Here is a 15,769-nt window from a genome sequence, read left to right on the forward strand (position 1 = left end):
CACTGATTCAAATAACCTCATTTGATACCACTGCAACCTATCAAATATTTTTAGGTACTTCTATGGTCCTTACCCTGGTATCTGCAGGACGTAAGCTGTCATTTTTTTACCTTCAGAAAGTCTCATATCAAGGGATGTGTAACATCAGTGAGGTCATATAGAAAGTCTTGTACAAGAGCAAGAGTCTGTGCCTCTGTTACGAGCTCTCAGTTGGTGTCCTAAGCTTGTGCAAACCTTTCTGTATCACACCATAAACTGAAAATACAGAAAATCTAGAAGAAGGCACAAAGTAATGTAAAATTATTATTTTTTTATTATTTTATGTAAATTTTTTATATTTTACCAAAGGTACTTTTATTCTTTGTTTACAAAGCCAAAAATGTATCTGGATCACTTGCAAGTCAAATACGAGATTTCAGATGGAAAAGAACATTTTTCAATGACCGGTTACCTGAGTTACAGTGCAATATTTAATTTCAGACAGTATTGCTCTTAAGACTTTTTTTACAGTAAGAAATAATAAGCTTTTCAAGTCAAAACTTAAATCAGTGCTTGTCAAATTTAAGAATTCTCATGAACCAACAACATGAAATATCTCACATAATGTATACTATACATTTTTGCTTGCCTCTACAATAAATTAATACCCTGGATTAGGAAAAATATTTACAAAAACAAGATAAAACACAGTATAAAATTTTTTCAAAGATAGATTTCTTCCAAGAAACAGTTTGGTACCAAGAGTGAAATTTCAAGTCTTTAAAAAATGGCTTCTCACTTAATTAAATTCATGAAGGTAAATAAATAAGATTGAATTATACAAAGAAATACTGATATCCTCATATGGGTTTATGCAGTAAAAGCGTGTATCTCCTCTTGGGAGTATCCAAGATCTTTCAGATACCTGCAAGTCAGAAATCAAATTGGTAATATTAGTATTTGTAAGCCCAAACCCTCCGCAGACACAGCTGAAGCATAACTTCGGCACCACGATCTTGTTTTCATTAATGAAGTTTACCTCTGCAAATATGTTTAGAAAACAATTCATGCCCAGGAGCCCATATGTATTACATGATCTTTTAGGTTACTGAAAAAATTTCTAAAAATAAATACAGATATCATTTGAATTATCTCAGATTTCTCAACAGGTAAGCACAATTATTGGTCAATTCCACCCTCCATTAGATTCATGCACCTGACTTCAGTAGGGCTGCAGAAATGCAAGTGATGTCCATATTGGTTCAATATTTTGAAGCTAGGCAAGAGAAAGGAAGAAGGCCTTTTATCTTGAAAAGTATGGCATATAAAAAATAAGGAAAGTATCAGGTACAGACATAAATATATGCATTAATAAAAATAAAAAAAAAAGGAGCAAAGTGCTTGTGATAAAACACTTGCTTTAACTTTTACTTTTAATAATTTAATTTGTCAAGCTAACACCAACACAGAAAGCTTATTTCCTATTATAGCAACTTTTTTATGAACACCAGATTAAAAGCAGCATTTAAAACTTTGGGGAAAAAAGGTCATTGTTAAACAGATGCTCTTAGAAAGTTTTGGACAACTTATCAGAGCTCATGAAATTTACTTATTGCTGCTATTTACTCATCTACACACTAAATATACGCCTAAAGTGTGATGCCAGGTGGGGTTTTTATTTTTTTTTTTTAATTTAAAAAGTTTTCTTGCAAAGCAGAAAACGTAAGGCTGTTTATGAAAGACTACCAAGTCAGAAACACTATAGCTGGGTAGGTGATCAAGTTTTTTTAAAAAAAAAAAACTCCTCATTGTCTAGTTCATAATTTAAAATACTCACTGTACTCCTTGTTCTGTAAAAGGTGTTGGACCACAGATGCAGATAAGCACTTTGGAGTCTTTTCTGCTTATTTTCACAAACTCAGAGAGAAGCGATGAAGAAATCTTCCCCTGTTTACCCACCCAGTCCTTTGTTGGTTGTGAAAGAATGAACTGAACCTCAAACCTGGTAAGGAGAAAGACTATTTCAGAAATATTGTCTCCAATTAGAAATCTGTTATGCAAAATGCTACTGACCGAGACAATGTGTCCTGTGATTCCTTTCTTGTTCTGCTCAGCTCCCACTGCACAGTATCAGATCTCACAGACATTTAGTTGTTCCTACCAATCAAGTCAATCAAATCACCTCAGGTATTGTGTGTTTAATTATTTAATCCAATCTTTCAATCATAAAAATTTTAGCTGTATACTTCACTTTACAAAGAAAAATAGCTGCTAACCATGAAGATACTAAGGCACAGATTTTGTTATTCCGTTATTCACTTATACAAATGTTGGTGGAGCTCAATACAAAAGTAATGAAATAAGAATGCTCAGCCAAACTTGTGAAAATGTCAGTACAATTTAATCAATGAGAAAATCCTTTAGTGGTTTTAAAAACCCCACTAACAGTGTAGTTATTGAGTAAAAAAAACCAAGAAAAGTATTTGTCTATCCAAGGCTCCTAGTGAAAGGGTTTTTACTGTAAGTTTGCACAATGTCTAGACTATGAAGTTTTGAATGTGCCAGACATCACCAGGTTATGAAATAATATTGATTTTTCACTTCAATGTTGTGAAGGAGCAAGTTAAATTAACTTCTTCATACAATTTCAATTAAGTAAGCATAAACAAAATGTACTTCTATCATGTAAAATCTAGGCAGTAACAATCCGTCTAGTGACAAAAGCCAAGGTACTAAAATTAAAAGGCAACCTGACGTTCCTATGTCTCTTAACCAAACTATGGCCTGGTAAACTAAGTTGACATTACATGTACACTAGTGCATTTTAATCCATAATTATGTTGTAATTGAGGAAAAAATGCAACAATTAGTAAGTAAAAATGGAAGTTAATTTAAACTTCAAATTTCTAGATAAACATTTTCTCAACTAAGTGACACCAAAGAGACTTTTCGAGACTTCTCTGTAAATTCTGAACGTTGCTCCCAGGGTACACTGTCCTTGTCTATCACTTCTGTGCTTCTCCTTGCATATCTGTATTTTCTATTCCTAAGGCCAATTGTCTTCACCTTCAAAAAGCTTCTCAGACAGCCTCAACAATCACCTCATCTAACATATCATCTCCAAAAAAACATCTATCAGTCAAATCAAATCCCTGGCTTCCTCTGGGACCTACAGAACATAATGGCATATAGCCTGCTGCTATGCATCTGTGACCACTGTAAGCACATCTCCTTCCACTCCCTAGATCTCATTAAATTCTTAGCTAAGAGTTTCCAGAATCAGGATCTATCTTTGTGCCAAAGCTGTACAGTTAGTCTAAGCCCCAAGTCTTGTTCTTCTGTACACTGGGATTGTTCAAGTTGTTCTCCACAAGAGTTTTAAATACCTTTCATCTTTAAGAGCTAATTGCTCCAGTTGGTTTCTCCAAAGTATGTCATCTTCTGTTTTGTTGAAGAAGATCAGCTTCACTGTCCTGAAAAAAAAAAACCACAAAACTGCAGACTGTTTGTGTTTGAAACACGTTAAAGAATCAGAACTCACCCCATCATACAGAAGCTTTTACTTACATTTTGTTTGTTTGTTTTGCAACTCTGCAATCCTCAAATCTTTTTGCCACTAACCCAATATAGTATCTTTCTTGTTGTACCTGAAAGTCTGTTGAACTTGTGACCTCTCTTCTAAATGTCATAACCCTGTTTGCGGTTGCAACCTCTAGTTCAGGGACTGCTGTCCTAAGAAAAACAAAGTCTCCTGACGTTACTAACACCTGACTGAGAATACAGTATAGCTTGTCAAGTTTGATCTAGTGGTTTCTCAATACTGTTTGAGCACTACTACTTCAATTAATAGCTGGTATATGAACTCTGTACAGCTTTTTAGTATTACATACACCAGCTTGTAGAGGTGAAAACTGGAATTTCAAGAAGGTTATGTCAATATTAATTTCATAAAAATGGAATCTAAACATAGGAGTAAGAGAAAACTAACTCATAACGTGAAGACCTCTGTACCAGCTTATCTTATTCCTATTTTATTTGTTGATTTATAACATCTACTTACCTGGAAAGCTACTGTTTACAAGTGTTATATTTGCCAGATAGTTTACATTAAAAAAAAAAAAATCCTCTGTCGCTAAGGTCAGTGCTATTATCTCTTCAGATTTTTATGCTACAGTGGAGGTAGAACACCAAGACCGACTTTACAAAACAGAATTTACCATCTGATGAGGCCACATAACTTCTCCTTTATTGCTAATGACAGACTAATACCCTGGGGACAACTGATAGATGATCTGTTGTTAAATGCAAGCCGTCCCTGAACTGCCCCCTATGGGGCTTTAAGTTACTGTTGTTTTTCCCGCTCAGGCACAGCTCTGAGCAGAGAGGGCATGTTGCTGTGGTGCCAGCAGCAGTGAGTTCCGTGCCCTACTTGCAGGAGGCTGGAGCACTGGGATCTCAGGCACAGAAACGCAGGCAGAACCACATGGGTACCTGTCAGGGCCACCACAGAGGCTGAGCTAAACCTGCTGGTCTTTCACACCACACAGGTCCATCAACAAGGCACTCCACTACCCGCTGTCCCTTTTACACATGGCCAACTTTGTTTCTAAGAGACTAGCACCAGGCACACTTAAGTTTATACGATGCTGCACTGAAACTATTCACTCCCATCACTTCATCCCTGTACCTTGCAGAGAGCCATCTTTCACACATGCACATCACACATGCCAGGGCTTCTGTGGAGAGCTCGTATCTCCAGCTGTTCTTCTACAGCAGTTTAGAAGTCTATATTCTCCCAGTCTGAAGATACCCCATTTTTCTGACTTCAAACCTTTTCCCCTTTTGCAATTTGGTAGCACTTCAAGATACCAGGAAATCTCTTACAAGCTACGTCAGATGCCAAAGATAAGAGATCATCTTCTACTTAGAAGCACATTAATTTTCTGCTGCCAAAATATAAAACTGAGGTATGACCATGGTATATAACACACATCATCAGTCGTGTTATCGAGAGAAAGATGGTCCAGATACATTACAACTCAAAAATAAGTTACAACACACAAGCTTTGGAAAACTTGCCTGGTGTAGAACAAAACAGCCTCAAATCAGCTATGCTGTGTCTTTAAATACTAAAATCAACTTATTTAGAAGCTAGCATGTGCCAAAAATCTAGGTTCCTTACGTGCTTCCCAGGGCCCACTTCCCTGAAAACATGGAAAATAAAGCTCCTGTCAAGAATGTAGTGCTGTCAGAGCTAGCATGGTGCACCACAGCATCAAATGCTACTCAGGTGGGGAAAAGAGTCAATAAAAAGCATATAGGAAAGCCATGCATTTTGTTCATCGGGCACAAAGGTAGAAATTGGTTATTTGGAGAACAATGTTTGAGACACCCTTACTGATACTCCCCAGTGTAAATAAATGTATCTGCTGCAGTACTGCTTAGTACTCAGCACTATAAAGAGAACAGAAAACCCCAAAACTTGGAATGAACTGGTAACAGTTTTGCTAGAAATGAGGGCAAAAACAGCTAAAAGGAAGAGGTGGAGACTTAGACATGGTCCCCACCAGTACAAAAGAGCTGGTTCAGAAAACAATGACAGAAGTTTAGATAACAAATGAGAAACTTAATCAGCTCTTTGGAAGGAAATAGGGAGAATCTGACATACTGGTAGCCACTACAAGGGATGCAGGTTTTAGTAGACTAAAAAGCTGGTACGCAATATCCTATGAAAAGCTGTACATAGGGAGAGGAGTTAAAAAGATCTTTAGGTGATTTTAACACAGAGGAAGAAGAGGAGGTAGAAAGATTTACAAAATCACCTTCAAAATCAGAAAAGTGAGAATTAAAGTGGAACACTATATTAAAAGTGAATATGAGAACAAAGTGGTAGTTTAGGAAGGAAAAGCTGGAGACAAAATAAGATACAACTATCACAGAGACTTAAGAATAGACTGCAAGCATCCCATACTTACTTGAGAAGAGTGTTAGCCCTCTATCTAGTGTTTAGTGCCTTTGCGCCTCAGTCTTTAGAAATGTATCTATCTGATTGCAGGAATACACCACCAGTGAAAAGGAGCAAAAATCTCAGCTTAAAAAGGAAAAAATAGCACGGAGCACCGATATTCTTTTTAAATTAATGCTTTGGCCAAAGTAAGAGAAGAAACAAGACCGAAGGAAGAACACGGTGACTGCATGCCCAAAAGAATATTGCAGTCAGGAAAAGAACCAATCGTTTTCCACATTTACCATAGGCAAGAACTAACAGACTTAAAAGATAATAGGGAGACTTTGGCTAGACAGTAAGAATGGGAATCCAGTGATCCAAGCCCATTACATCACAGCAAATGCTGCCCAGGGAAGCTGCGGATTCTCCGGTGCTCGCAGTGCAGTGCAGCCCCAGAGCTTCAGCAGCACTCGCGCAGCACAACAGACAGAGGCTGCTTCTGCACCCTCACGTGACAAGTCCTTCGGATTCAGATCCTTCCTCAACTGCCTGCTATTCGTGGTCTAGCACGTACAATCCAGATTTACTTTTCACAGTAAGATAATTTTATTAAAATTATATTTATATTGTTTATGTGCACATACGATCTCATGTATAGAAATAGTATATATAAATAGTATATATACATACACATATATAATAAAGACACTCTTGCAATATTTTCCCAAAAGAGAAAGTGAGGGTTAAACAGCAAATACAAGGCCAAGAAACTAAGCTACCCAGAGCAGTCAGAAGCCCCAAGCTTTAAGAGTCTGCATATAAACAGAACCTGTACCAGATCAAGTCATTCCAGCGCTTAACAAGCTGCTGTGGCAAGAAGGAAAAATTAATTTACTTCGACTGGTAAGAAAACAGATGTTGCTGCATCCTAAGCTAACTGTGAGCATTGAGTTCCCCCATAAGAAATTGCACTGAAGAGAGTTACAATAAGCCCCTCTGGTCATCTTTCAAGCACAGCGTAGATACAAGCACTATCTGTGCAGTAGTCGTCTTTCACGCACATCTACTCTGTTTATTCTGGTTATGGACAACATGGCAAGATTTGCATCTTTTACTATGCTCTCCTTAGTTTTGCTTTCATGTTATCACAACTGTCTTTACCTGACACACTAGTTTCCGCCTTCAAGAAGAAGAAAAAAAAATTTTATTCCAAATTCACTTAGTAGTGCTTCCCAAGCATTTTGTCAGATGATAGATTTATCTTTTTGGATTCACAAAGCCAGTCAGCCACGTCTTATTCACTACTGACAACACATGACACTTTGAAAGAGCCAAACAGTACACAGTCTCTCTGCTCACAAAATAAGATTATATATAATCGCTGGACAATAAACAATGTAAGAATAACGTCTGGGTTTGTTTTTTTTTTTTCTAGGACCAGATTTCTGCAGTACGTGTAATCCTTTTTAGCTTTACTATGAAGATTAGTGTCCAATTAATCTTTCTATGTTGTTTCAAAATGTGTTTCATAAAGACATAATGAACAAAAACATCCTGTGCTTGTATTGAGTAAAATCCAGTAATAGAAATTAATCTCCATTACAAAAGTCTGAATTCAAAGGTACAGGAAAGCAGTAGCAAGTCTGTTGAACTGTCCTCTGCAACAGCTTTAAAGAAAATACAGTCAGGCATATTTTTCATTTTTGTAGTCTCCCAAATTACACAATTTTGTACACATCAACAAAAGTGCAATCTGCTAAGAAATTCTGCAAGCCATGATTCTAACAGCAAACTTTTGCTAAAAGTAACGCAGGTACACTTCACCTTTATCGAAGTGTGCCCCTTCAGTAACTCTTTGCATTTCCTTTTAAAGTTGAGCTATTCTGTACTCTCTTCAGTTGAGACTCTTTACGCTCAATGTTGCAGTTTAACTTATATTTACAGTTATAAATGGACAATCACCTCAAGCAAAACTACTAGTTCTGTGGTTCTGAAGGACATAAGGGGCCAAAACGTATTGTTCACTTGAACAACAACGAGTAATACTTCCCCCACCCCCCATTTTTTTGGGGTTTTTTGGGGGTTTTTTTTGTTGGTTTTTTTTTGGTTTTCGTTTTTTTGTTGGTTTTTTTTTTTTTTAAACAAGCAGTGTACAGAATGCATATGCAATCCAAACGTTTTATGCATTTGAATATACTTAATGCTGTGCTTACATAAGTTGCACTTTCATGAAAACCAGAACTCATCTGGTAAAAACGCGTTACTGTTGCTTAGCAGGTGAAAACAATATAATATGGTAGCTATTCTAATGGATTAAAGAGAAGCCGTAACTAAACAGTTGTAAACCTCCTCAGTCTGAAAAACAGTATCTACATTGAAATACTTCAATACAAAACCAGGCGCTCAAATGCAAAGCTAGTTCTAAAAAAACCCTCAGATTTTCTATTTGGTGAGCTCATTTGTACCACGCCTAAAATCCAAAATGCAAATCAATCCATTTTTCTGATGGTAGCCAATAACCAAATACATTTAAGTTCCCTAAGTCTCTGAGAGACTCTTCCCTCGAGCATGCCAGCTTTTGGCACAAGCCAAAGAAAAATGCTTTCATACCATCTATTAAATTTTTTTAAAATAGTTTTATTAACACTGAAGCTTGCCTATTATGTGTCATCCTTCCTATGGATTATTCTAGCTTGAGTTTAAATCATAAGAATTGTACATACCGGAGGCAACTAACTTCAGTCAGAGCAAAATTGAGCAGTTTAACCATTGGTGTGAAGCCGGTGCCCGCTGCCAATAAAAAGAGGTCTTCTAAAGTTTGAACCTGTGACTTCTTGAAGTTACCTTCAGGATTGCTGACAGAAATATAGTCTCCTTTATAAAAAAAATAAAAAATAGAATGATAAATGTTAACGAGATGAAAACAAACTAGTTAGTATTCTGATTTTTAAAAGCCCCTTTCATATTGCCTTCATCTTCATAGTATTAGAGTTTCTTTCAGACGGGTACTATACATTTCACACACGGATCATTCTTGTTAAAAGAACAGATGTTCAGTTACGATGTCATGTTCTCATGGGTTTTACACTATATGAGTACACAAATGTTTGTGAAGTCATTGTTAAAAACCTGCCTCGTATCTGGAACAGAAAAGGAAGTGCATCTTAAGTCTATAAAGTAGACCTAGCTTTCTTTATTCCGAAGTGCAAAAAGTTGTTCTAAGAACACATACAATCAAATACACAGGAATCAATTATCGTGCGTGATACAGCTGACACATATGAACACATGTGGAAGATCAGTCAGCAGAGCTTTACGTAATGGACAACTCCTAGTTACACTGAGGATAAGCCTGTACATTTGGGGCATGGAGAAGAAGATTTAAAAAGCTGTAAGCATGTCCTGATTTATAAGTAGTTAAACAAGAACATCATCACAATACCCAGACAGTGAATCTGAAAAGATAAAGCAATTGCTGCAAAACCAAACACGAAACCCCCCAACATATACTTACCAATTTGTAGGTGGTCAAGTGCCTGTGTGAACAGTCCACAGGAATAAATTTTAATCATTAAATATATATGTGCACCATCATGGCTAAATGGTTCTTTGAAATCCAGTGGCAAAAAAGGCAATACAGGTGTGTATGGTTTTACTACCTCTGTCCCTAGACACAAGACAAAAAAAGAAGCTGAAGTAATACAAAAAAGTACTCTATATCCAACAAATTTAGTGCGATCAAATATCAAAGTAAACAATGAGTAACCAAATAATCTGCATATCCTGAAAAAATAAGACCATTGCATGTTTTTAAGCAAGTATGTTACTTTCCACTGCACCAGTTCTTATTCTCAGTAGCCCTCTACTTCCAATTAAAATCTTCAGGCCACTGTACTGTATATTATTTCTACACCACTTAGCAATTCAAAACACTGGAAGAAAAGATCTAGAGTCATCCCCAACGAACATGAAAAAACTAAACATTTGCATTTAATTTCAAGGACTACGCTTGATTTTTGATAAACTGAAATAGCAGATTTTTAGTACCTCATGATTATATTTTCTTCCACTATCAATTTAAAAAGCTATGGTATAGAGATAGAAAAAAGAATAGAAGAGTTGGACACCAGCAAAGAATTAGGTAGGGAGGAGGATGAGGACAAAACAGTTCGCAATTAAATATTTAAAAATTCTTCTGAGAAATCTCTCTACCATGCATAGTGCAATGCAAGTACATAATAAACATAACCATTAATATGCAAATTTTTAAAATTAGCCTTAAAAAAATAAAATGGATATTTCTTTAATCTCTCATTTTATTTTTTGAAGTTTGTCTTTCACAAAATTGTGAATAGTGTTTAAACAATGCTTTTTAAGATGTATCCCTCTAACAAACTCATGTTATCATTAATATCATGCAACTGGAGTGTAAAGCAGTGTTGCCACAACCGCTATAAATTGAAGAAATAAAAAAAAAAAAAAAGGCAAAACTGCAACATTACCCTCCACATGCCAACAAAGCTGCAAGCTAAAAGGAACCAACTAATCATATATAACACAGATACAATGAGCTTCCCCTCCTTCAAAGACAAACATCGCTACTTCACTAGAGAAAATGATTTAAAGGGAGAGCTGAAAGAAGAGCTAAGAAGGTCAACAGTAAATGCCAGCCACCTCGACAGTTAGCTTTCCAGCAATATTAATCCAGTCAGTTCATTATTAAGCACTGATTGTGATCCTGGAAGCAGAGACTTTCTAACTACAACCAGGACATGAATGGTCATGGACTCGGCATTCTCCCACGACTATGAAAAGGGAATTATGCTAATATCGCCTTGGCTACATTCTCAATTTTTCTTACCTGCAATGTTTTTTTTGAGGTAAACATGTTGTCCAGTGGGAACGTGGAGATGTGTGCTCTTAGGCAACATTAAGCGAAAGAGCTTGGTGTCGTGGGTAACTTCCGTCTTAGAAACCAACTTGCATTTTCTGTAGAAGAGTCCTAAAAACATGTGTTTACTTGTCACTTAAGTCTCAATCTGTTTTTCCATTCTTATACATCTTTTAATAAGAGATAAAGGTATGTATTTCACTATATACAGTTATAAAAAGACTATAAACAGATGCTTCTTGTATCATTACTTATGATTATTTTTCTAATTTTGGACTAAGGACTCATTTATAGCCTTACATTAGGCTTATAACAGAGTGAATCTGTGAGCCTGGGGAAGAAATAGAAAACCACCAAAAACTAGTAGAAAGCAGAACTCCTCGTATTACATTGCATCTGCACTAAACTCACCATACGACGACAGCATGAATACGCATATACAGAGTAAAGCCAGCTTGGGTGACGCAGATGAAACATAAGCTTGGCACAGCACCATAGGCCGCAGTAACAGATCACCTAAACCCACCCAGCAGCCCAGATAATTATTGGCCTGACCACCCCACACAGTTGTGCTTTCACTGCTATTAGCACAATGACGATTTCCAATACAGCTTTGCACAATTTTTCAGGTACACAATACCAATGCTTTACATGCTCACACGCGACATAAAATGAAACTAACATCTGTGCCTACATCAGCAACGTACACTTCAATCAATAAGTATTTTAGGCATGAATTGGAGCCTTTTGGCTAACTAGAAATTATGAACTCCAGTTCTATGTTCATATGCTTACTTAAATCAACTGCAGAGTCATACGTACAGCATAAATATTTTTTTTGATACAGCAGTTTTGGAAGCAAGGTCATGGGTTTCAAATACAGTGCTTTTCAATCTGTGCTGGGCAAAAGGTAACTAAAAAAAGGAAAGCATTAAAATTAAAAAAAATATTAAGTCACTATGCAAGGTCTGCTTTTCCACCAAAAATTTTCAAGAAGCTGTGAAAGAAATTAGGCAAAGAACACCACTAATCAGAATAACTATAAAAAAAAACCCCAAACCCTTGTACATTCCTATTAGTGATGGGGATTAAAAAAACCCCCAAAACCAAACACAGACAGTGGGAAAAAGGGAAGGAACACCCCAGAATATTTAGCATTGTTCAGGGACAAAGGGGAAAAATTCTAACAGTTTCACCAATACCTTACGGAAGCTTGAAGTACTGTGTTTTCCCTATACCCACGATAGGCTCAGAGCAAAATAAGCCGTTTACTCTGCCTCTGCTACGACAGGGACAAGAACCCATCACTTTTACTGGAAGTGGTCTCTGTGGCAAAGCACTCGGTGCAAGGCTGGCCAGACCCGCACCCGTTTTAACTCCGCAGCCATCCTGAGCTATGTAATCTGCATTGTTACATCACTTTGCCATCTAAGAGAGGATTTGAAAACACAACAAAATAGAGGGCTATGCCCTGCTGATTACAGCCACAGGCCACAGAACATAACTAGGGGTAAAGCAGCAAGGAAGAAGCTTAGTAGCTTTCATTCTGGAAAGAAACATGCTTACCAAGGTTAATTTGGCAATAAATGCCAAATATTGGAAGGTATTCCTCAGCTCTCAACTATAATATTCTATTAACTGACATAGGCCTCTTCCCATTGCCAATAGGGTAGTATTTGACTACTTGGGAACAAGTGTCTCAGCTTTCCTAAAATAGAGATGAGAATAACAACTGCTGCATAAGGCAAGCGACAGCATATTGTAGAAATCTAGATACAAAACCAGAGGTGTAAATTGAAGATGACCAGGAGTCATTTTTCCTCTTCTACCTTTAGAAGAGCATTTTTCAGCCAAGCCTTTGTTTCAGCACTGATAAATTTCTAACCTGAAGTATCAGCGTGAAGATAGTACCATGCTGCCTAAACAGGTCTGTAACTCAAGCTAAGTTTCATGGGCTATAAGATATTGCTGGGCTGAGCTTCCAAAGAATAAAATGTAAAACAAAGAAAGGAAGCAAGCAACAAAATCCCATGAACAGCACTGTCTAAACTTCCTAATTCCAAAACAAGCCAAAAAAAAAAAAAAAGGCAGAGAAGGAGCCTTTTACCTACAATAATCCAACCATGCCATTTACCATTTTCAATGTAAAATTTATAATTGAGTATTTTCACATAAGTATTTTCACATAAAGCCTCTCAAAATTTGACAGGTTCATATATAAGAATACTTGAGCATGACACCCTTCTAATGACACTTCCTGCACTGAAGCTATTTTAGTGAAATGACGTTTCTTCTCCCTTCTTTTTCTCATGTTATTAAAAAAAATACTCAAGTCACTAGCTGAGCTACTTACAAAACAGGATGAGATGCAAAGGACACAAGCTGCAACTCGTGAAATCCCAACTAGGCATCACCATGAAGATGGTCTGGTCAAGCACTGGGGCAGGCTGCCCTGAGAGTCTCTGTCCTTGGAGATACTCAGACCTTGACTGGACAGCTTTGAGCAGAAGGTTAGACCAGATGACTTCCAGAGGTCCCTTTCAACTAAGTCTATGATTCTAATCTTTCTTTAGGTCTTAAGAGTTACAAGTAGAAGCACCTCGATCTTCTGTATTTTGCCACTGCACCAGCAGATGCTTCTTTATTTCCTGACTTTAGTCACACACCGATTCTCTTTTGAACAGGAATGGACTACCAGAAAATCTGTAAAAGCATACATGACTTGTACAGGACCTAACTCCTGAAGTGACACAAAATTCTTTCTTGAGTCAACACATCTCCTCTTCTTAACCAAGTCTTGCCTTACAGAGGGCAAGTTTCCAGTGCAGTCTTCATTAAACGCAAGACAAAACGTAAAGGAAATTCTAGGCATTGCTGCAGCCCAAGTGACCACTGCCATTGCTTCCTTGCTCTTATCTCCAACAGCACCACTAAAGGGATGCCCAAGTCAGTAAAGCTGACTGAATTTTATTCTTAACTAGGGCTACAGTTTGAGAACAGCCACCAATTGCTGGACTTAAAAAAAAAAAAGTTAAAAAAAAAACACAAAACCAAACAAACAAACAAAAAGAACTTGAGAGGGTCTCAGTAAACTAGGCTGTCCATTCTCCTTCTCCAGTCTTCTCTAAGAGTCACTTAAGGACCACTTTGAGTATTTCCGTAGTTTCATCTAATGAATTATCATTTTACAAGTAACCTATCTGTACTGCAGTTTCCTTATTGCAGCATTATTACCCCAAACATTCTGCTATTCCCAGATATTTTGGAGTAAAAACCCAAGCAAAAGAGTTAAGACAGCTGGAGACTTGTTAAGAGTGCTATGCGATACTACAGTCAATTGCTGCCTGAAGGAACAGCCATCACTTAACATTCCCTTCCTTCAATAAGTACAGGATCACAGCCTGTCTATTCAATGCCAACAGAAACAAAAGAATTTTAAACAGAAAAAAAGCTTTCAAACAAACAATATTTATCCACAAAATGTTTAAAAATTAAGGGTTTAAGCAAGAAGTTCCAGCTCAGACATGCTTCTTTATAATTGGCTTTATTTCCAAGGGTATAAATAAACTATGATAAAAGGGTCAAGTATCTAAATACAGTTATTCCTGGAAATACACGCTCATGTTACTAAATCTCAGCTACACATGCCATTTGTGCATGGACCAAATTAGCATCAAATTCATTACGTACTACTATTGCCACAGTAGGTGGCCATGGCATTTTTCTGCATACACTTGTTTTTTTAAATTATTCAAATACCTACCAGTGAGTTATCCACTATAAATGCCTGCAGAGACATGATGTAAAGCCTCTGACATGGAATAAATCTTTCTTCATTAATATTTTCTCATGTCTTCCATCTAACATCCTACAAACTGCTTAGTTTGAATAAGCATATTTCAGATGTACCAAAAGAATGCCTACAGCCCTGAAAAATGAAAGGCAATAATTCCACTTCATATCAATCTTGAAGTAAAGCAAGACATCAACAGCTCTCCAGCAGCTATATAAAAGAAATTTTATAAAATAAGTTTGTCGTCATTTGTTTTTCTACCATTCTTTTGAAAAGCAATACATACTAAGATTGCAAAGTACAGTATACAAACAAGTATGCAAAGATTGCTGCAGTTCTGCAGACTTAAGAATTACTTGAAAGGATACGGGAGGTTGGTAATATGTCCCACAATACTGATCAGCTAATAATCTTCCAGATATTTCAGAGTGGAGAGAGAAGTTAAAAAACTGATTCATCAACTGATTCACTGTTTCCTGACAATTTTCTGACCTTTCCAACCTGACATATTTCAACCTTTTCCACATGTAACGAACTAACCTCTACCTCCCCCTTTTTCTTTTTAATTTGCCATACAGAACTTTTGTCCCAATTCACTCAATCCAATTTTTGAAAACAGGGACCTTTCTAGGTCTAAGCAAATGCCTAGTTCAGGTTGTCCTCTTCGCTATAGAAAATAAAATTAGGTCATTATCAGCAGTCCCAATAAAATTTGGAGCTGCAAGCAAAAACAATTGGCAATGCAGAAAACACCAGGCTCTAGTAGCAAGCTGAAGGAGAACAGGTGCTTTCAGCAGCCCATGAAGCCAAGTTAACCATCAGATGCCAAAGACATACAATTTGCTACTATACATAAGCAAAAGGCGCTGCTCTCAATTTTGGAGCATGATGCAAGCGCCCAGGAGCAATTCCTAATTTTCAAATTAGAGAATGTAATTAGGGAGGAGGTTACGTTTGACCAAACTTTCTGCAGACATCGAGTCTGCTGATCTCTTCTCAGAGAAGCCACTCCTGCAGCGCCCCCCCTCCCCCCAAAAAAACCTTGCTACGTAAACCCAGTACAATGACAGGCTACAGACATCACTCTCTAAACTGAGCTTCCTCCTCTGCTGGAATCAAGAACTACAGCACCTTGATTCATATGCATACGAAATGAGTT

General features: G+C 37.1%; 1 protein-coding gene across 3 annotated transcripts in view; it reads right to left on the reverse strand.

Annotated features, from left to right (window-relative positions):
• Positions 1-290: 290 nt before the first annotated feature.
• LOC128906800 (cytochrome b5 reductase 4) overlaps positions 291-15,769 on the reverse strand; it is a 40,229-nt gene continuing 24,750 nt past the window's right edge. For all 3 annotated transcript variants that reach the window (XM_054194707.1, XM_054194706.1, XM_054194708.1), the window contains 6 exons: positions 10,788-10,928; positions 9,441-9,593; positions 8,650-8,800; positions 3,366-3,452; positions 1,817-1,981; positions 291-904 (listed from right to left, as the gene is read on the reverse strand). In XM_054194707.1, the coding sequence (XP_054050682.1) occupies positions 850-904; positions 1,817-1,981; positions 3,366-3,452; positions 8,650-8,800; positions 9,441-9,593; positions 10,788-10,928 (752 nt within the window). In that variant the 3' untranslated portion in view covers positions 291-849. The remainder of the gene's footprint in view (positions 905-1,816; positions 1,982-3,365; positions 3,453-8,649; positions 8,801-9,440; positions 9,594-10,787; positions 10,929-15,769) is intronic.

This window comes from Rissa tridactyla, chromosome 3 (assembly GCF_028500815.1).
Source record: "Rissa tridactyla isolate bRisTri1 chromosome 3, bRisTri1.patW.cur.20221130, whole genome shotgun sequence".
NCBI classification, from domain to species: domain Eukaryota; kingdom Metazoa; phylum Chordata; class Aves; order Charadriiformes; family Laridae; genus Rissa; species Rissa tridactyla.